At 51.1% G+C, this 22,228-nt stretch overlaps 1 protein-coding gene across 1 annotated transcript in view; it reads right to left on the reverse strand.

The window, feature by feature from the left end:
- Positions 1 to 309: 309 nt before the first annotated feature.
- The window catches only part of Tesmin (testis expressed metallothionein like protein), a 31,950-nt gene continuing 10,031 nt past the window's right edge, over positions 310 to 22,228 (reverse strand). The window contains exons 5-9 of the mRNA XM_008846321.2: positions 21,048 to 21,139; positions 10,271 to 10,373; positions 7,951 to 8,088; positions 5,891 to 6,066; positions 310 to 1,256 (exon numbers count right to left, since the gene is read on the reverse strand). Of these exons, the coding sequence (XP_008844543.1) occupies positions 1,064 to 1,256; positions 5,891 to 6,066; positions 7,951 to 8,088; positions 10,271 to 10,373; positions 21,048 to 21,139 (702 nt within the window). The 3' untranslated portion in view covers positions 310 to 1,063. The remainder of the gene's footprint in view (positions 1,257 to 5,890; positions 6,067 to 7,950; positions 8,089 to 10,270; positions 10,374 to 21,047; positions 21,140 to 22,228) is intronic.

The raw sequence follows: 22,228 nt of genomic DNA on the forward strand, positions 1-22,228 counted from the left end.
TGTTCTTTTGACAGGGTCTGTTTGGCCTGGAGCTCACTGGGGTGGCCAATGAGCCACAGGGATCTTCCTGCCCACTTCCCCTGTGCACATCTAAGTTTTGTTCCATTTTGAGACCTGGATTCTTGGAATGGAACTCAGGTCCCTGTGTATGTTTGGCAAGCACTTTTCTGACAGCCATCTCCAGCCTCGTCCCTTTTTTTCAGTAAGCCCCCCCCCACTGTCCTGTTTATGCCTGAGTAATGCTCTCAAAGAGACAGTTGTTACACAGAAACATTGAAGAACAGCAACTCAGTGTATTTCAGGGTCGCTATTAAATACATCTTCAGTTACTAACCTAGTTACAAGGGAGAATTCAGAAGTGTTTACGACAGAGTGCAACAACAGGGTGGGCAAAATAACCAGCTTCACCTTCTGGCTTATGCCCACTGTACCGTGCTTTGCAAGTGACGGTGAGGTAAGAGTAATCACAGAGACGTTGGACAGCAGAATGTTTCCTCAATTCAAGTGGAAACACAGAAGAAACTAGATAGAATCTGAAGACCCGACCTGCCCTCTGGCCACAGTCCTGGCCTGTAAGATGCCCATTGCCTGCCTGCCAGTGACCCTGGGGAGATGACAGGCCCTGTGACTTGAGTGGCCTTGAGGCAGGCAGGAAGTCTCTGAGGGCTCAGTAGTTCCCTAGAGATAACCACCCCAGGGTGGGGGACAATCTACTTCTAAATAATGTGAGATACAAACATGAAAACAGCAAAAAGCCATCTTGGTTTCTTAAGCAGGGCAGGGAGTCCCATGGGGCCATTCCCAAGGGAAGAGTGGGCAGGAAACTTCTTGGAGGTGATCCCGTCCCTGAGAGGCCCCCCTCCTGGAATGATGGGAACGCAAGCTCTCTCCTCTGGCTCAGGTCAGAGCCAGGTGGCAGGGGAGCTCTGGCCAGGCCCACACAGAGGGAGCACTTGAGCCTGAGCTGCAGACCTGGGCACTCCTCCCTGAACCACCTTCCCAGGCTCAGTCCCTTCCCAAGTCCAAGGTCCAGGCTCAGGGCAAGCAACTCCCAGGTCGAGCACTACTCGATTTTCAGCCCCTTGGACTTGAACTCGACGTGGAGGATCTGTGACAGGCACCTTCCAAACTCCTCCAGGATCAACTGCTCAGCCAGGCATGGGGGGCAGCACTCCTGCTCGGCCACCTCACCCTGGGCCAGCAGGCAGGAGCAGGTGGCCTCCACCACCTCCCAGGAGATGCAGGAGGAGGGCTGCCTGGGGTAGAGAGAGGCAGCTTGCTCAGCAGAGCGGCGGGTTCATACAGTCCGTGTCCTCTAAGCAGGACATCTACAGTACCCCCTCCATGCCCACAGAACACTGAGGAGGATGGGGCAGGGTGGGTGGCCGTCTTCTGGCCATGCCCCTGAGAACACTGAGGAGGACGGGGCAGGGTGGGAGGCCGTCTTCTGGCCATGCCCCTGAGAACACTGAGGAGGACGGGGCAGGGTGGGAGGCCGTCTTCTGGCCATGCCCCTGAGAACACTGAGGAGGACGGGGCAGGGTGGGAGGCCGTCATCTGGCCATGCCCCCCGCACGCAGGCTGGACCCCCACGAGCTGTGGTCCCTGCACAAGGCTGCCATCAACGTTATACCGTGGATGGGGGGCTTGTGGGGCCTCGGCCCTCCATGGGGAGCTGTGGCTATTAATGGCTGCTGGTGGCAGGGTGCTGCTCTCTTCAGGGCTGTGGACACTGCTAACTTGCCCCTGCTCCAGGAAATGACACCCACTCACGTCCATGCAAGCAACCCTCATTAATCTCAGTGGGTAACATAAGAAATGAGTCTCCCAAAACACAAACCAAAGGTAACAGGTAGGAGATGAGTGTGATCACAGCACACTGTATACACGTGTGGCACTGCCAGAATCCATATCCTCACCTGCTAATAAAAGGTTGCATTTAGCCAGGCGTGGTGGCGCACACCTTTCATCTCAGCACTTCGGAGGCAGAGACAGGCGAATCTCTGTGAAACTGAGGACAGCCTGGTCTACATAGTGAGTTCCAGACCAGATGGGATTCAAAAAGATAAAAAGGGGGAGGGGCTGGAATTGAGCTGAGCCTGTGAGCACACACCTGTAGTCCCAGCACCTGGGAAGCTGAGGCGGGAGGACTGTCATAGTTTGACACCAGCCTGGCTACCAAGGGAGCTGCTGTCTTAAAAAATAAACCAAAGGGGCTGGAGAGATGGCTCAGCAGTTAAGGGCACTGGTTGCTTTTGTAGAAGACCCAGGTCCAATTCCTAGCACCCACCACCCTCTTCTGACCTCTGCAGGCATTGCACAACATGGGTGCACTAACACACATGCAGGCAATACACTCATACACCTAAATAACAAAATATTTTTTAAAAAATAAACCAAAAGTAAGTGAAGTGAGTGAGTGCTGGGCTGGGGAGAACGGTACAGGAACTGCCTGTCAGCTGCTGGGCACCTCGTCCTTTCCTGGCAGAGTCGAAATCATCTCAGAATTACGATTGCTAACAATCCCAGAGGTTCCAGCACTGCAGTGTCAAATCCCCAGGTCACACAGGACTTGGTGATGTGGGACTTCCAGACAGGACAGCCGTGCAGCTACCCTTGACTCCATGTGCAGGCATGTGGCTCTGAGGAACAGATGTGAGCATGTCAGGATGCCTCGGCCTGGGTACCCTGTAGAGGTCTGGCCATTTCCTCACTGAACTCTGGGGCAGTGAGGCTTAGCCAGGATGGAGAGTGCATCACAGAGGATGCCAGGCTTGGGCAGACAGACCTCCAAGTGCTTCTCAGGCCTCGAACCAAATAAGCCTGGATTTAGCTTTGCAGAATGAAACTGGCTCATTGTGACACCTGGCACTCCACCTTGACATGACCCACTGAGTGGCACTCAAAGGAATGTTCGTTGTTAGGTTGAACTGATTTGGGGAATTAAAAAAATTTTTTATGTAACGTGTATGAGCATTTTGTCTGCATGTGTGTAAGGGCACCCATGCATACAATGCCCACAGAGGCCAGTAAAGGGCATAGGATCGCCTGGAACTGGAGTTACAGATGGTTGTCAGCTGCCATGTGGATGGTGGGAACTGAACCTGGGTCCTCTGCAAGAGTAGCTGGAACTCTTAACCGCTGAGCTGCCTCTTCAGCCTGATTTGGGGGATTGTTTTGTTGTGTGTGTGGGGGACATGCATGTATATGGGTGTGTGCACTTGTATGTGCGCCTGTGGAGGCCAAAGGTGGATGTAGGGTGTCTTCTCTCTCCACCTTATTTGTGTGTATTGTACATGTGTATGTTCACACGTATACGGGCACACGTGTATGCAGGTGAGCATGCACATCTGCATGCACAGGGTGGAGGTCTGAGGTTGATGTAGAGCATCTTCCTTGATCACACTCCACTTTACATTTTGAGGTAAGGTCACACTTGAGCCCAGAGGTCATCGACTGGGCTGGCCTGGCTGGCCAGCATGCTCTTGGATCATGCCTCTCCTTCTAGGCCCTGGGATAACAGGCAGGTCACCATGCCCACCCAGCATTTATCTGGAGCTGGAGATCCAGACTTTGTCTTCATGCCTGCAGGGCAAGCACTTTTCCAGAGTCATCTTCACAGTCCCTCCATCTTTTTTTTTTTTTTTTTGGTCTTTTTGAGACAGGGTCTTCCTGTAGCCCCCACTGTCCTGGATGGAGCTCACTATGTAGACCAGGCTGGCCTCGAACTCACAGAGATCCACCTGCCTCTGCTTCCCGAGTGCTGGGATTAAAGATGTGTGCCACCACACCCGGCTAAGCCCCTCCATCTTAACTTTGTAAGATAGGGTCTTGCCAGGCATGGTGGCACATGCCTATAGTCCTAGCACTTGGGAGGCAGAGGCAGGCGGATCAAGGCCAGCCTGGTCTACATAGTGAGTTCCAGGCCAGCTGGGGCTACAGAGAGACCCTGTCTCAAAAAGACCGGAAAAAAAAAAAAAAAAGACACGGTCTCTCACTGGCTGACCTGGAGCTCACTGATTAGCTGGACTCCCCTCCCCACCGTCTCTGCCCCCAGCACTAGCATCACAAGCACATGCCACCGTGCCCAACTTTTTATATGGGATTTAGGGATTTGAACTCAGGTCCTCATGTGTGCATAGCAGGAACTACCTACTGAGATATCTCCCCAACTGCTCCAAGGACTGGTTGGGTCAAGCCTAATATGTGGTTCAAATGACAACTCAGTCTTTGGGACCTGCTAAGATTGCGATGTGGTTTCAAGATCACTCAGTAGGAAGACATCCAAACATAGACATTTGGGTAAGAGTTCAACATGTGTCGCCAGATGTGGTGGCACACTCCTTTAGTCCCAGCATTTGGGAGGCAGAGGCAGAGGCAGACGGATCTCTCTAATTTCGAGGCCAGCTTGGTTTACATAGTGAGTTCCAGGCCAGTTGAGGCTACAGGGAGACCCTGTCTCAAAAAGACCAGGGGGGAAAAAAAAAAAAGAGTTCAACATGTGTCAAAGACATGTCTCTGTTGCTACTAAAGACTGTTTAGCCGTGGGATGGGCGTGGCTCAGCAGGAGAGCACTTGCCTAGCATGAGGAAGGTCACAGGTTCAATCCTCAGCCTAGAAGGGAAGGAAAGAAAAGAAGGGAGAGGGGGAGGGACAAGGTAAGAGATGGAGCATGCTCCACAGTGGGGCCTCCAGGAAACCCTGTGTGTGTGTGCGTGTGTGTGTGCATATGTGTGTGTATGTGAGTGTGCATGTGTGTGTATGTATGTGTGTGTGTGGGGGTTATATGTGTGTGCACGTGTGTGTATGTGTGTGTATGAGTGTGCATGTGTGTACATGTGGGGGGGTTATGTGTGTGTGCGCGTGTGTGTGGTGTATTGTGTGTGTGTATGTGAGTGTGCATGTGTGTGTATGTGTGTGTGGGGGGGTTATATGTGTGTGCACGTGTGTGTATGAGTGTGCATGTGTGTACATGTGGGGGGGTTATGTGTGTGTGCGCGTGTGTGTGGTGTATGTGTGTGTGTGGTGTGTGTGTGTGTTTGGTGTTTATGTGTCTGGTGTATGTGTGTATATGTATGTGTGTGTATGTGTATGTGTGTGGTGTGTGTATATGTGTGGTATGTGTATGTGTGTGTGTATGTGTGTGTCTGGTATGTGTGTGTGTGTGTATATGTGTATGTGTGTGGTGTGTGTGTGCGTATGTGTGTGTGTATGTATGTGTGTGGTGTATGTGTGTGGGGTGTGTGTATGTATGTGTGTGTGGTGTGTATGTGCATATGTGTGTGTGTATGTGTGTGGTGTGTATGTATGTGTATGTGTGTGTGGTGTGTGTATGTGTGTGTGCATATGTGTGTATGTGTGTGTGGGGGTGTGTATGTGTGGTGTGTATGTGTGTATGTATGTGTGTGCGTATGTGTGTGTATGTGTGTGGGGTGTGTGTGGGGGTGTGTGTGTGTGTATGTGTGTGTGGGGGTGTGTATGTGTGGTGTGTATGTGTGTATGTATATATATATGTATGTGTGTGTATGTGTGTGTGGTGTATATGTATGTGTGTGTGTGCGTATGTGTGTGTATGTATGTGTGTGGTGTGTGTGTGTGTATGTGTGTGGGGTGTGTGTGTATGTGTGTATGTATGTGTGTGGTATGTGTATGTGTGTGGTGTGTATGTGTGTATGTATGTGTGTGCGTATGTGTGTGGGGTGTGTGTGGGGGTGTGTGTGTGTGTATGTGTGTATATGTGTGTGGTGTGTGTGTATGTGTATGCATGTATGTGTGTGCATGTTGTCCCAGCAGAGGAAGATGGGCTTCCATCTTCCTGTCCTTCTGTGATCCCTGCAGTCCCAGACCAGTTCAGACTCATCCCAGTACCTCACTAGTTCAGAGCACCTACCCATCTTTTCTAAGTTTTGGATACCCTGAGAGCTGGACTGGTGACAGATGCTGGCTGCCTTCAATGTCTCCAGCCTCCATGTAGTGTGGCATGCTCCTAAGTGTTTTTCGTTCTGGGCTTTCTTCGTAGTTTTTGCAGCCAACGCATTTGCACATAGAAGAACACATAATTTTGGCCTGGTGACAGAAAATGCGTTAATGAAATTAGGCTGCCCTGCAGGTCAAAGTTCACCAATTCTATCTGGGTCTTCAATAACTCTGTGCATGTGTGCAGTCTGCATTTTTACAGCAAGACAAAACAAAAGCAATCAATGAACGTGGTGGCCACAACTACAGTCCTAGCACTGAGAGGGAGGCAGAGGCCAGGAGTATGGCCCACACATTCAAGGGCAGCATGGGCTATAGAGCAAGCTCCAGGATAGTCTGAGCTGCAGAGAAAGACTGTCTCACAGAACAAGTGTGCAGTGACCTGGGGAAGACACCGTGGGGCTGGCAAGGAAGATGGAAAAGGGCCTGGTGGGGCGGGGTCTCTCCCATCACAGGAACAGCCATCCCCTGGCTTGTCTGGACAGCGCAGGCTCAGCTTTGGAGCAGCTCAAGGTTGGGTCAGGTCCTTCCACTGCAGAGAATGTACTTTGGGGAGCCATGGCTCAGGGGACCAAGGACTTCCTGGAGGGTGGCTCTGACTGGAGTCCCTCGTGGCAGTGCGAGGTCAGGTGTCCCATGGCTGCCAGGTCCCCCTCCTTGCCCATGGGGCCTGAAGAGCAGGCACAATGGTACTGTCAACCCTGGGTTTCATTTCATGTCCTCTTATCCCTGGGATCCCTGGCCTTGCCCCCTCCCAGGCTCATCTCTATGGGCTCCTGTGGGCTCCCATTCGCATCTGGCACCTTGAAGCAGGAGGAACATCTAGCCAACACTGCCCTTTCCTTGCAGCATGTTCCATGGGCAGCTGTCAGACACAGGCTCTGCCTTCAAAGACTTGGCCAGGTCATTGACTGGTGGTCACCAGTGAGGGCACCTATTGGAAGTCGCTGCCTGGGGACATCACTCAATGAATTCTCTATCTCTGCAACATTTTGGCTGTATTTATAGAATCATGAGAGCCTGCCTTCTTTCATCCCTCCCTCCCTCCCTCCTTCCCTCCCTTTCTTGCTTCTTCCCTTCCATTTGCTTTTTGAGGGAGGGTCTCATGTAGCTCAACCTAGCTTTAAACTCACTCTGTAGCCCAGGCTGGCCTTGAACTCACAGTGATTCTCCTGTCTCAACCTCCAGAGTTCTTATTATAGGCATGAACCACCACACCTGGGTGGACTCTTTTTTTAATTTATTTTTATGTTATGTGTGTGTCTGTATGTAGGTATATGTGTACAGTGCCCACAGAAGCCAGAAGAGGTTGTTGGGTCACTTGAGCTGGAGTCAACAGGAAGCTGTGAGCCACCTGATGTGGGTGCTGGGAACCAAACCTAGGCCATCTGAAAAAGCAGTAAGTGCTCTTAACCACTGAACCATCTCTTCAGCCCAAGGGCTCCTCTTTAACGTGTCCTTCTACAGCTTTTCTTCTTTTTTGAGAATGAGTCTCCTAAGTTGCCCAGGCAGGCTTTGAACTTAAAGTCCTCCCCTATCAGCCTCCTAAGTACCAGGAGTACAGGTATGCCCCACCACATCTAACTCTATGACAACTTTTCACGCTTGATCTCAGCCAAAGGGTTAAGAAGCAAGTCTCTGACAGCCTTTTATAGACATGGCTCCCAGAGGCCTTGGGCGAGCAGAGAGAGGCTTGGGAGGCTTTTCTCTAAGGGGCCAGAGGTTCCCTCCCTTTCTTGCTCTTTCTTCAACACAAAGAAAAATAAGCAGAAAAAAGGGAGGCAGAAGCTAGTGCCCCACACACATGCCAGAGCCTGTCTCTGGACTCCATCATGTTGACAGTGAACACCGACCATCACAGCCGGGAACAGCAGGGCTTCTGCCTCTCCTTTTAAATTCCACTGAGATTTCTACCCACAAAAGCTGCTTAGTGGCCTCTTCCCAGTGTTCCCGCTAGTGCTGGTGTGGGCTCACCTCATAGCACTCGCAGTAGTTCTTGAGGCAGCCTGATCGCTTACAGCTGCATCCTTTGTTATATCTCAGCTTAACATCTCCCCGCTGGCCTTTCCCAGTTTGGGGTTGGAAAGCTTCAGGATTTCTATCAAGACGTACCTAAGAGAGAGAGCGGGAAAGCCATCAGGACTGCATTTTGAACTCAGAACTGGGGCTTGGAAGAAGGGAAGGCGGTGCAGGGGAGTCACTGAGGAGCAGGGCTCTGGAACACACCGGGGGTCTGTCTTTGTGCCTCACCTTGCACAGGGCCGCACTGTAGCCAGGCTCTAGAAGCACCGGGCTCTTTCTTGTGTTCAATGGTCATGCATGTGTGCTTTAGGAAATGAGTGAGTGGTTAAAGATACAAAGACAACAGGGTGCTTTCCCAGCATGCTTTGCACCTTAGCCTGAGGCAGTGAGGCTGTGAGGCTGTGAATGAAGGAGACAGGACTTGCAGTGCCCAGCCATCCTTCTTTACGATGACATCTGCTGCCTCCCATTCGTCCTGTTGGCAAGCTCGTGGAGGTCAAACTGCTGCTGTCACTGCTGTTTTACAGATGGAGAAACTGAGGCATCAAGAAGCCAGGGAAGAGATGGTGAGTGGTTACACAAGGAGTCCAAGCCCCCAGGCTGACACCTCGGGGCTGTGGCTTCATCACACAGAACACATGGCATGGCCTGTTGTGTCTTGTTTCCAGAGGCCCTGGGGACAGAGCCCAGGGTCTCACATGTGCTAAGCAAGTGCCCAGCACCACGCCACGCCCAAGCCCTGCACATGACCTTCTACCCTGGCACACCTTCACTCTTGAGTTCATCTGCTGTGTGTATACAGACAAGCACGCCTATGTTTTCAAACACAAAGTGATTCATGCTCTTTGCAAAAGTTCTGACACCACAGGAGTCACACAGAGGTCCTCAACCTGAGGCGTTCACATACTGCCATCATGGCAGACAATGTCCTACGGGACGGCACTAGCTGGAGTGCATTTGATTCAGGGGTTTTACTGATTGCTGAAGGATGACAGGTAGTGAATGTGCACAGCAGAGCTACCAGGGCAGAGGGTAAACAGTGTACAGGTCACACCCTGTGACCTGACCCAGGCTGAGGGGGAGGCCAACAGGACTCCTTCCACTGAAGGGAACCCTGGGTCCTTCTCTGTAGCAGTGGCACTCAGTAGTTGCCCAACTCGAGAGTGCTCATCCCCTTATTGATGAGCACTGGCCTTGTGCAGGTCTTGTGTCTATTATGTAGGAAGCTGCTGGGAACTTGTTCCAGAGGTCCTTGTTGAGAATTTATTCTCATAAGTTAGAGAAGAACTTGCCGGGTCACAATAGACAAAAGTTTAGCTACTGGAATGTCTGCGGTTTCCAAAGTGGTGGTATCAAGCTGTGTTCCTGTCCTCGGTGAGAGAGAATTCTGATCTCACATTGTTACAGGTAGCTCTTCCCACTAAGTAAAAAGCTCATGACATACCATAAAGCTTGGGGGCACCGCCATCCCCTTCTGCCCTCTGGGTCTGGCCACATCAAAATTGCGAAGATATTTCTAAGTGATGTGTCCACAACTTCAGAGGGGAATTAAATTATTCTAGGAAAAAAAATAGACTAGGGGCTGGAGAGTTGGCTCAGCAGTTAAGAGCACAGACTGCTCTTACAGAAGACCCAGGTTCAATTCCCAGCATGCACATGGCGGCTAACAACAATCCCGAACTCCAGTTCCAGTGGATCTGATGCCTTCTTCTGACCTCCTCAGGCATTGCACGACATGGGTGCAGTTACACACATGAACTCATAGAGATAAAATAAAATAACATTAAAAAAATATAGGCCAGCCACAGCACATGGTTCTTTGTACAGGGTCGTCTCTAGTCTTAGTCAGTGGCCCTGGTGGCCTAGGAAGTGTCTCCCTGGAGAAGCTGCCAGTCCCTCCCACTGCTGGTCCTTGTGCCACGAAGAGGCAGAAGCAGCAGGTCCTAGCAGTCAGCCTGCAGAAGCATGGACCCTGGGGGCCGCCTGCCCACAGGAAAGTCTAGGTGGCCTTGTGGCCAATGCCAGGGAAACAGAAGCTTGAGTGAGGCCCGAATGCCTTCCCATTCTTAAGCCTGCAGCCTTTCCCTGCACAGGACAACCCGCACTCATGTACCCCGACAAAAGACAGAGTTGGTGGACTTGAGTCAGGGCTCTGCAGGCTCTGCTGCACCCTGAAGCACCCCTGCTGCTGCGGGCAGAGGTCACTGCAGCCCTGGTCACTACTGGCCCATCCCCACGGACACCTCAACAGCAGGCCTTCTCAGGCGCTTACCTTGATGGCCCTGAAGCGCTCCGTCTCTTGACGCAGGTTGTTGCAGCAGTTGTTGCACTTGCAGCTGTTGTAGAAGTCCCCGCCGGTGAAGCAGTCACAGTACCTGTGAGGGGAGCGGCAGTGTGAGCACAGGGCACAGGTGGCCCTGCCAGCAGGGCAGGAGCAGAGCAGAGCCTGGGCAGGGCCGCCCCCGTGCTGGCCAAACTCAGGGGGACTAGCTCAGGGGCTCCGGTCAGTGACTATCAGAAGGAGGACTAGTTGAAGACACTGGCTTCAGGACATGGGTGTCATCAACGGCCTTGCTCCCCAGCTTTCTGCCCTCCTAGTGCAGCGCATGCACAGAAACAGAGAGCCATCTCCACCCTCTTCCCATCATCCCTCATCAGAGAGCCAGCACTGGCCCTGTCCACACCCTGTGAGTGGGGACCACTGTAAGGGGTCTCACCCCACATCTATGAGAGGCACCTGCTGTGACCCTTGTCACACAGCAGCCTTGTGGGCAGAACCTTGCAAGTGTTCCCACCCCTGCCATTCCTGGGGCCATCAAGGCAGGATGGCTGGCTGAGGGCCTTCCCCAAGGGCTTCCCTTCTTCAGGGCCATGAGCTGCTCTGTCTCACCAGATGCCCTGTGCTGTGCAGAGGAACCCACAGGCCTGTTTTTCCACCAGTGTGAACAAGTGTCAGGCTTCAGCCTTAAGGCCAGGGTTCTTTAGACTGTGTTCAGCCTGCACCTCTGGGGAACTGGGAAGCCCATGGGCTGTGACCAGAGGAGACACAGCATGACATGGGAAAGTGAGCCTGGCTGCTCACACCAACTCTGCTTCCTACTCCCCACATGACTTGATTGGATGGTTAGTGTCTGCCAGCATCTAGAGCTGAGTAATCAAAGTCATGGCCTTAGTCCACAGGTCTCAGGAGGTTGGGGGGGGGCGGAGGAAGCGGAGGGAGGGAGAAGAAGGAAGAGGAGACTGGAAAGGGGAAAGAGGACAAGGGAAAGAGGAAGAAGAAAGGGAAGGAGGGAGGAAAGGAAGAAAGGGAAGAAAAGATCCAGAACCTGGGCTCCTGTAGGACGTTCATGCAAACAGGAGACAAAGCCTGGACCACAAAAGCCGCACAACTAAGACCCCACTGAAAAAGGGTACTTAAAGGTGACCCAGTCAGGGGCAAGCATGGAGCCAGGCCCCCTCTGGGGGGACCCCACTGAAAAAGGGTACTTAAAGGTGACCCGGTCAGGGGCAAGCATGGAGCCAGGCCCCCTCTGGGGGGACCCCACTGATAAAGGGGTACTTAAAGGTGACCTGGTCGGTGACGTGGCGAGTATGGAGCCAGGACCCCTGTGGGGGGACAGTGGGAACACACCGGTCTCTCCTGGCCCTCCTGTTCACCAGGTTGGAAAGAAGGGGAGCAGTGATAGATTCCCAGGGGAAAAGCAGAGTAGGGTAGTTGAGGGATGGGGGTGGCTGCAGGCACTGCTGGGTAGGGGATGGGAGGGGCTCAAGGAGCTGCAGCCACACTTCTGTCTGGGAGGTCCTGTTCCCAGCATGGTGGCCCCACTGTGGCAAAGGACTGGAAGTCATGGTGCAACAATGCAGGCCAGGGCAGGGGGTGAAGAGAAGAGGGATGTGAATGTGAAGGCCCAGAACTTCCCCCTAAGTGGCTTCCCGAATTATATCGGGGTTAGAAAAGCTGTCTTGGAGGCCCCTGAGATAATACCCAGAAATACCTCACAGAATGGTGCGCCTTCGCGCTGTTATTTCACCCCCACCTGTGAGCGTCCCTCGCTGCCTCCTGTGCCTGAGAGCACAGGAATGTGTGCAGTGTGCATGAGCGGCTGTGTCCTCATGGGACCCACTCAGTAAGCCTAGGGCTCTCCCTGCTCAGCTGGAGGTCTCCTTGCTTCCCAGGCCCTCCCTCTCGCCAGCGTCACACCCGTTCCCTTTGCTCTGCTGTGAGTGCGTTTTCCAAAACAAACGAGGAGAAAGAAGCAAAGAAAAATCAGTGATCAGAAAACCCAGAATAAAGTTGAGTTCCTTCCTCTGGGCGCACAGACAGTGTGGTTTCTCAGAGTGTCACCCAGAAATTAAATGAGGTCCATCCAGTTCACCCTGGGCACATCCACCAAAGGAAAGGAAAGCAGGTGCACGCCAACGTCCGCAGCAGGTCGTACACAGTAGTCAGAAGTGAGCAGCCTGGTGTCTATCTATGGACCACATCAACAAGTGTGGTATCATGTGCTGCTCTGACAAGTACCACAGACAGCAGCCTGAAAACACAATGCTAAGAAGCCAGCCAGCACCGGAGGAGGAGTGGATGTGGGTGATGAAAAGGCTCTGGAAGGGGCTGGAGAGATGGCTCAGCAGTTAAGAACACTGGTTGTTCTTGCAGAAGACCCGGGTTCAAATCCTAGCACCCACATGGCAGCAAATAACTGTCTGTAACTCCAGTTCCTGGGGATCCCATAGCCTCTTCTGTCCTCCTTGAGCATTGCACGACGTGGGTGCACTTACCTACATGCAGGCATAGCATTCATACACATAAAATAAAATAAAAATAATAAATTTTAAAAAAGGAAAGAAAAGGCTCTGGAAAAGGACGGCGGTGGTAGCTGCTCAACACTGGGAATGCCTGGCACTGGCTGGCAGAGGCAGGGAGATCAAGCTGAAGGTCATCCTCAGCTACATAGTGAGTTCAAGGCCAGCCTGGCCTCCCCTCACAAGTGCTGGGATGACCATGTCTGGTTCCCCTTGTTTTTAAAGTTTGGTAAGACACACATTGCACAAAATTTACCATCTTAATCTTTCTTAAATTTGGCTGCATTAACATTAGACAAAGAGAATTTCAGGCAAGCCATAGGACACGGTGCAGAGACAGCCACTGATGGGAGGAGTCACACTCAAGACAGACTGAGCCCTGTACTCTACAGATTCAAAATACACAACCAAAGAGGAGTTATAAGAAGGCAATAGACAAATTCATAACTTTGAGTGACAAATCTTAACACAGCAAAGTCAATGAACCACACACAACGGGACTACTAGCACACCATGAACACGTGAGCTAGCGGACAAAAGGAACTCCAAGAATAGCATGCCCAAGTTAATATAAAACACTTTCAAAATCCATCAAGATGACTTTATAAGGAAATTTCAAAATTAAAAAATCTGGTAACATACAGATCACATTACCTGAACACAGTATCATTATGTTTAAATATTAACAATAAGAATGTAGCTTCAGCTGGGCATGGTGGCACACACCTTTAAACCCAGCACTTGGGAGGCAGAGGCAGGTGGATCTCTGTAAGTTAAAGGCCAGCCTGGTCTACATAGTGAGTTTAGGCCAGCTGAGGATATAGGGAGACCCTGTCTGAAAAAAGAAGAAGAAAAAAAAGAATGTAGTTTTAAAATGTCTAAAATACATACAAATGCACACATGACACAAATTTGTACACTTTAAGCATATATCTAACAAGCCATCACAGAACATCCCAAGCATGCTCAGTGTAATGACAGCAAGAAGCTGTTTTTTGTTCATGGGTACAGGGTGTCCTGTCATCCTCAAACCCTCTCCACAGGGGAGGATGATCTTGAACTTCTGGTTCTCCTATCTCTACCTCCCAAGTGCTGGGATCACAGGATGCCCAGACACCTGGCCATCAACTCTGGCAGGCTGCAGTAAAGCCATATGTTGACTTAATTTCAAGCTGTAAATGTTGGGGTTGGCATGCAAGAAGCTCTGGATCCACCCCCACCCCCAGACAAACAGAATGTGACAACATCTGTAACCACGGTTGTCAGAGAGGAGGATCAAGAACTCAAGGTCATCCTCAGCTACATAGCATGTCTGAGGCCAGCATGGGCTACATGAGATCTTGTCTCAAAAAAATCAACAATCAGCTGGGCGTGGTAGCACATGCCTTTAATCTCAGTGCTGGGGAGGCAGGGGCAGGCAGATCTCTGTGAGTTCCAGGCCAGCTGGGGCTACAGGGAGACCCTGTCTCAAAAAGACCAAAAAAAAAAAAAAAAAATTATCAGTCAATCAATCAGTCAATCAGGGCCATTGAGATGGCTCAGTGGTTAAAAATGCTTGTCACAAGCACAAAACTGGTATCCACACCTAGGCCATGGACAAAATAAATCAATCAGTATTGAAAATAAGCACATGAAGCAGCTAACAAAACTCAGCAAAACAAGAAAATGAAGTCTTGAAGACAGAAAGAGCCAACAGTAGAGTGAATTCAATGTGCCTCATTGGCAGAAATGTAAACAAAAACGTCAACAGTCCTAAAGCCAGGGCTCTGAAGACAAACTAGGGAGCAGCCTTTTGTAGAACCTAATGGAAAGATGGGGGACATCAAGGAAAATGGGCGTTTTGTTTTCTGACTGTCAGAAAAGTTCAGCTGACAAGTTTGTTGTCAGAACGCTGGCAACAGCTAGAGCCACTGACCCCATGTCCTGACTAACGACATTTCCTTAGTTCCGTTTGTCTCAGACAGGAACTTTTATGTCTGTGAGTGTACTGCCTGCATGTATGGAAGTGCACCCATGTTGTACAATGCCCCTGGAGGTCAGAAGGGGGCGCTGAGTCCTCTGAAACTGAAGTTAGGACCGTTAGCTGACATCTGGGTGCTGAAACTGAACCAGGTTCCTCTGCAAGAGCAGCCAGTGCTCTTAACTGCTGAGCCAACTCTCCAGCCCCCAAAAGGAACTATTTATACCTTTTTTTCCCTCAACAACCAGACAAACCACTTGCTCTTTATGACTTTTGGCTGTTAGCTAACCAATATGTAATTTGCCTATGCTGTAACATAAGAATGTCTACTCTTTGGGGTCCAGATGTTAAGATGTAAGTCCTCTGGACCAGGCTGCAGCCTGAACCTTCCTGGTGTCTTGTCTCAGGCTTCCTATAACAGCCTTTCATGAGGCCCATCAAGAAAAGACAGTCACCAAGAGTGGGAATTAAAGCGAGAAGATTAAAAGGGCTACAATGTATAGACAGGGCTGGTTTCTAAATAAAAATATATTAATCAATTTGAAATTTTGTTTTGTTCCTTTGTAGATAGGGTCTTACTGTATAGTCTAGGCTGACCTCCAATGTGTGGCAACCCTCCTGCCTCAGCCTCCCAAGTTCTGGAATAATAGGTGTGAGCCACCACTCTTGGCTAATGAATTTGAAAAAAAATAAGATATCGAAATAGATTGAATAAACTTAAATAAAACTAAAGAAAGTGAACAAGCCATCTACCCCTTCCCACTCCAATATCAAAGACACTCCCTTCCCACTCCAATATCAAAGACACTGGGCACCCCACAGCTTCCAGCAAGCTCCATCAAGTTTCCAATAGACAGGCAAGCCCCAGTCTACTAAGAAGCTAGAGAGAAAGGTGTGTATGTGTGTGTAAATAAGTGTGTGTATGAGTGTGTGTGTGAGAATAGTGTGTGTGTATGAGTGTGAGTGTGTGTGTGTGTGCGTGCATGCATGAGTGTGCATGTCTGCGGAGGTCGGAAGAGGGTGTCAGACACCCTGGGAACCAAACTCAGGTGCTCTATAAAAGCAGCCAGTGCTGTTAACCACGGAGCCAGCTTTCCAGTCAAGCAATACAACACTGGTGAAGTAAACACAAACACAGAAGGACTGAGAAAGAAATCACAGGTCTCTCATGAACATAGACATAAAAATCCTAGAAACTAAATCCTACAGTACAAACAAAATATTAGTAGCACAGGTGAGATCAGGTTCAGAGCCTGGCAGGAAGGACCACCACTGGAAAGTTCGTTGTGATAGATGCTAAAAGATTTAAAAGGAAAAATCAATCTGTTCATTTCAGCAAATGCAGGAAAAAAACCCATTTGATCAAATTCATCCGTCGCTTGTCTTGATGATGACAACATCACCATGAGCAGCTCCAACCGTATTTTGTCTCTGTAGACAGGTCTCCCTGGAGCCCCAGCTGGCCTGGAACTCACTGCACACACCACTTTTTAAAAGTGAGTTGTTTTGTTTCGCTCTGGCCTCTGGGCTTTTACCCAGATGTCACCACATCAATGGAAACCCTGCGGTGGAGAGATTGTGGAGACATGGGGCGGGTGTGCCAGGCATGAGGTGGGACAGTCTCCCCTTCCGACATGGACTAAGTTAAAAAAAAAAAAAAAAAAAGCAGGTTAAAAAAAACCAGTGGCCCATGCAACAGCTGGCAGCAGGGAAGGCCACGTGGATCCTAGGTTCTCCACTGGATAAGGTGGGCAGACCGAACATGCAGGTAGGGCCATTGATGTCAACCATTGATGTCAACCATGAGTCCACTGAATGACCTTCCCTGCCACCCTGTCCCCAGGGCTGAGCATCCCAGGAGGGGGCTGGCTTCCTGAGGAAAGAATTATTCTGAGCAAATTCCAATATGGAGGGTGCCAGTTCACCAGACCTTCAGAGGTAGTAGTAGGGTTGCCGCGGTTAATGCTCACCAGTGCGGATGACCTGTCACAGCAGGGCAGAGGACACACAACCAAACCGCTTAAAAAAATTATAAGCAGCGCCAGTCCTGAAGTTAACTGGCTGGTCATGCCCAACATGACCCTGCCTGTTGCTCTGTGAGGAGTGTGGCACACAGCCACTGAGCGCTAACTGTGGCTGCGAGCCAGCACGTTGGTGCTGTGGTTCGTCTATGCTACACTGACCTCCACCCAGCCTTGTGGTACTTAGTAAGGAAGGAGTCATGGTTACTTACAATTTCAGACACTGGGATTTGGTACAGTTACATGGGTTTTTAGACTTTATGTCCCATGAACTAAGAGTTACTCTACAAAGATTAAACAGACAATGTTTTCTGATGGTTATGCTGGAAAAAGAGAATTCTGTGTATATGTATGAGATGTAAAAAATGGGCCATGAGAGGACAAGGGAGGGCAATGGGGCGGTGCTGTGGAGGCAGAAGGGGGCTAACCGAGGGGGAGGCAGCAAGGGGTGGGGGGACTGGCTTAGGACAGTTAGTGGTTGTCCTAGTTTGTTCTTCATTGCTGTGACAGAACACTCTGACCAATACCAACTTGGGGAGGAAAGGATTTATTCAGCTTACAACTCCCAGGTCACAGTTCATCAGGGAGCCCAAGGTAGGAACTCAGGGCAGGAACCTGGAAGCAGGAGCTGGAGCACAGGCCATGGAGGAAAGCTGCTTACTGGCTTGCTCTCTTGGCCCCTGCTCAGCCTGCTTTCTTATGAGACACAGGCCCACCTGCCCAGGGGTGGCACCACCCACAGTGGGCTGGGCCCTCCCACATCACTCATCAAGAAGATGACCCTCAGACATGGCCACAGGCCAGTCCAATAGAGGCAATTCCCCGATTGAGGCTCCCTCAACCCAGGTGTGTCAAGTTGACACTAAAGCTATCCAGCACAGTGGTGCAGGGTGAAAATGCCACAGAGTGTTAGTGTGTAGGCAAACTAAAAAATTAATTCACTAAAAACTACAAAATAGGCCGGGTGTGGTGGCACATGCCTTTAATCCCAGCACTTGGGAGGCAGAGGCAGGCAGATCTCTGTGAATTCGAGGCCAGCCTGGTCTCCATTAGCAAATCCAGGCCAGCTGTGACTACAGGGAGACCTTGTCTCAAAAAGGCCAAAAAAAGAAAACCAAAAACAAAACCAAAAAAAAAACCAAACAAACAAACAAAAAAAAAGACAAAAGAAAGGAGCTAAGGGATGGTATTTGGAGCAAACAGTAGACACTGGTGTGTGAGGCAAAAGGGGTTACGTGGGTCACAACTAGTGGCCAAGTGGAGCGAGGGTGGGTTCCCACAGCTGTTCATACTCTGCAGGCTGCCTAAGGTTCCTCCCCTGGCCTGCTCAAGCCCTCCCCCTCTGCATGCCCTTGCCCACCAAATCTGGATGCCACAAAGGAGGCCAAAGCTTTTTCAAAAAGAACAACCGATGGGTGCTGGGTAGGTGGCTCAGCAGGTGAAGTGCTCGCCGAGCTGACGTGAGGACCTGAGTTTGATCCCCAGAACCCACATAAAAAGCTAGGCATGGCACTGCCTGCCTGTGACCCCAGAAGCAGACGTGGAGACAGACAGGCCTGGGCCCACGCACTCCCCTCTCCCTGTGTCACCCTCATTGGCCACCATCCTCTGCTCTGGCACAGACTCCACTTGCCTCATGAGGTTTCTATGTTCCTCTGCGACGTCACTGCCTGGCCAGCCATGGGCCCAGGACCTGTCTGTGTCCACTTCCCCAGTGCTGGGATTACAAGTGTGCACCACCATGGCCAGCATTTTTCATATGGGTTCTGGGGATAGAACTCGGGTCCTCATGCCTACGTAACAACCCTCTGCTGACAGCATCTCCTCATCCCTGGCTGTATCTCCTCATCCCTGAAAGGATGTCTCAGTGGAAACAACAGTGTGAGCAGAGATGCACCATTGGGACTAAGCAGAGGGTATGAGGGGACAAGGAAGAGACCTGCCACCTGTGGTGGAAACTACTGGGAAAGGCATCCATGGCTGACAGTATCTGAATACTCAAAAAGACCAAAAAAGAAAAAAAAGGCAGAAAGTGTAAGTTAAAAAGTACACTGATCTGAGGGTTAGTGGGAGGTGGGGCTGGGGAGCTGGCTCAGGGGTTAACAGCACTGGCTGCTCTTGTAGAGGACCTAGATCTGGTGTCAACTTAAAAGTCAGAGTCAGGGGGCTGGAGAGGTAGCTCAGTGGTTAAAAGCACTGACTGTTCTTGCGGAGGACCTGGGTTCAATTCCCAGCACCCATATGGCGGCTACAAACCATCCTTAACTCCAGTTCCAGAGGAATCCAAAGCCCTCTTCTGACCTCCACGGCATTGCACGACACGGGTGCGCTCACATACATGCAGACAACACACTCATACACATAAAATAAAAATAACAAATAAAATATTAAAAAAAAAGTCACGAGTCAGAAGGCCTGGCTGAGATCTGGACAAGCCATTTCCCACAGGCATCAGGAATGAGCCATGCTGGAAAAGTCTCTGGAGATGCTGTGATCTTTGGTATATTACCCAGACAATAGCACCATCCACAGGGCGGGCAGCTCTGTTCAAGTCAGCCAGACTGACAGGATGTGTGTTTACCGTCCAGGGTTTTAGCGTATGTACAATGAAGTAATAGGTCAGCCATTACCACAGGGCTCTGGTGACTGGCTGGAGACTGCCTTTGGTCCAAGACCCCCATGACCTGCTTCTCATCCCTCCACAGGTCAGCCCTGCTGGGACAACTGTGCTGACAGTTCCCTTCTGATATCGCAGATTCTGATGACCTGGTTGACTGTGAAGTCAAGAGGGCTGAGGGATGTGTGGAGAGGATGGTGAGCCGGCCCAGAGCGGGAACTCCACCCTGAAGCCACCCGCCAACGCTTCTCATGCCGTCCTCCCCACAAGTCAAAACCTGCAAGTTGTTCAGGGGGTGGCAGCAGGGACCCAACACAAAGCCCTGGCGGCTCCTGACGTGTTGCTGACGGACAGTATTTGTGGCCTTCAGAACTCTATTCCAGAACAGAAACAAAGGCACACCCCGGACTGAGAAAGCCTGATAGAGCAAGAAGGGGAAGGAAAGGGAGCCTGTACTGCAGAGTAAACCTCCTTTGGAAAAGGCACAGTGGCCTCACCCCAGGGTAGCGCCAGATGGCACAGTGGCTGTGAGGGCACAGCAAATGTTGTACCAAACTCCCCGCAATGTTCTGGGCATGCTAAGGCACAAGGAGGTGCAATGCCACCTGCCCCCAGATGACAACAAAGGCACAGTGAGCCTTCTGTGGCTGTCACCTCTGACCCTGTGCAACCACAGTCTTGGTGCTGTTGACAGGGAGGGGCTGGATGCTGCCGAGGCCAGTCTTGCTTCATCCAGAAATGTGAACAGCCAGGACAGATGACCAAGGACAGTCCTGCCCACCATGTCCTTGCAGGGTCTACCATGCCTATAGACGGAAGGGTGAGCTCCATCTTGTCTCACTCCAGGCCGCTCTAGGAGTCATTAGCTGACCCGGCACAGCGTTCCCCTGCTACTACTGAAACCAAAGCCACAGGTCCCTAGTGATAGCTGCACGGGTCTGTGCAGCCTCCATGCCACCTGTCATCCAGGGTCCAGCTGGCTTTCCTCACCTTGCCCCGACTTGTCCCTCACACTTACCAGTGTCAGGCCAGGCACAGAGGCCACAGACTGCATCTTGCAAGGCACCTTGCCTGTGTCGTTCAGCCCGAGTACACACAGCACTAGTGAGGCCCAAGCACCCGTGGCGGCTGGAGCAGAGACACAGCTTCACAACTAATACACAGTGACCAAGTGCGTGGAAATGCAAGAGTCTCAGCAGCCTGCTCCATGTGAGCAGTTAAAACTTCAACACAAATTTTTAAAATGACAAGACAGAGTCCCAGCAAAGTGCAGCACTTACCCACCTGGAGACCCCAAAGACAAGGCTAGCCCTCCACAGAGCCGCAGACCCAGAGCATATGCTGAAACAGCCCGGCACCACTGGAGCCCACGAGAAACAGAGACAGAGCTACACAGAGCCAGGCCACCCCAGAACATGGCACGAGTGAGCAGAGAGCAGAGGGGAAGCCAGGGGTCATCACAGTCGGCCCTCCAGTCACAATGACGCACACACAGGAATGTCAGTGTCCCTGCTGGGGGAACACCAATCTTTCAGAAGCTGTTAACATTTGAGGTGAGGCTGATTCTACAGCACAGAAGGAAGTGCCGACCCACCACGGTGTCTTAAACCTCTATCAAAGGCAATGAAGCGCTGCTTTTAATCCTTACCCAGCCAAAGCTACCTTGGGTGGTCCCTGCAGACCTGATCCTAAGGTCAAGGCAGGACCGCCAACAGCTGACTGGAGGGCACCATTATCAACCTGGGTGGAGGCAAAAGCAGAAATGATCTGTCAGTGACAAGTGCCAGCCAGCAGCCCCACACAGATTGAAACCATCTTTCTATTTTCAGGTTGACATCACAATCCTGATATTTGGACCGACCGCTGAGACCATCATGCCACTCTGCTCAGACACAGGGCCCCAGGAAGCAAAGTCCCTGACTGTGGAGGCAAACAGCAGTACAGTGCCGCGGGGAGCCAGGGCTACCGGCCACCAAGGCCAAACTGGTGAGCAGTGTGCACAGCTGTCACAGGGCTAGCTTTTAGGGAGCTGGGTGTGGTGGTGCATCTCAGCTACTGGGGAGACTGAGGTCAAACCAGGAGTTCAAGGCCCATCTCAGTTAAAGAAGACCCTGTCTTTAAAAATAAATAGCCAGGTGTGGTGGTACATGCCTTTAATCCCAGCATGGGAGGGGGGGACAGAGACAGGCGGATCTCTGTGAGTTCAAGGCCAGCCTGGTCTACACAGACAGGAAAGCTGGTGGACTAGGCCAGCTCTGGCAGTCTGTGTGTGGTCACCATGGTGCCCACAGTCCAGCTCCATGCTGTGCCCTACAGTGCTCAGCCCTTTCCTCCGGCTAGCAGAGGGCTTGAATAACACACTGGCACTTCAACCAAGACTCAGCTCGTTGCGCACTCCCTGATTTAGAGGACTCTGCTCACAGGACTTCCAACACAGCCTCTGCATCCCCATGCCCACACCTTCCCCACCCTGACCTGCACCAGTTGGGCCTTCTCCATTCCTTCCCTATGCCCCTGACAGCTCATCTCTCCCATGGCAACTCCATCTTTCCGTCTTTTCAGGCTCAAGACCAGCCGGGAGCCCATGGGCATGATGACTCTGTCCCCCAGGTTCTGACACTCTTTTGTTGCTACTGTTGTTTTTAAAGATTTAGTCTCTTTTTAAAAAAATTTTTTATTATCTTTATTTTCTGTGTATGAATGTATTACCTGCGTGGGTGTAAGTGTACCCGTGTTATGAAATGCCCATGAAAGTCAGGTGTCAGATTCCCCTGGAACTGGAGTTAAGGATGGTTGTTAGCCACTATGTGGGTGCTGGGAATTGAACCC

The sequence above is a fragment of the Nannospalax galili genome, unplaced genomic scaffold, assembly GCF_000622305.1.
Source record: "Nannospalax galili isolate Female #2095 unplaced genomic scaffold, S.galili_v1.0 scaffold1723, whole genome shotgun sequence".
In the NCBI taxonomy this organism is placed as follows: Eukaryota; Metazoa; Chordata; class Mammalia; order Rodentia; family Spalacidae; genus Nannospalax; species Nannospalax galili.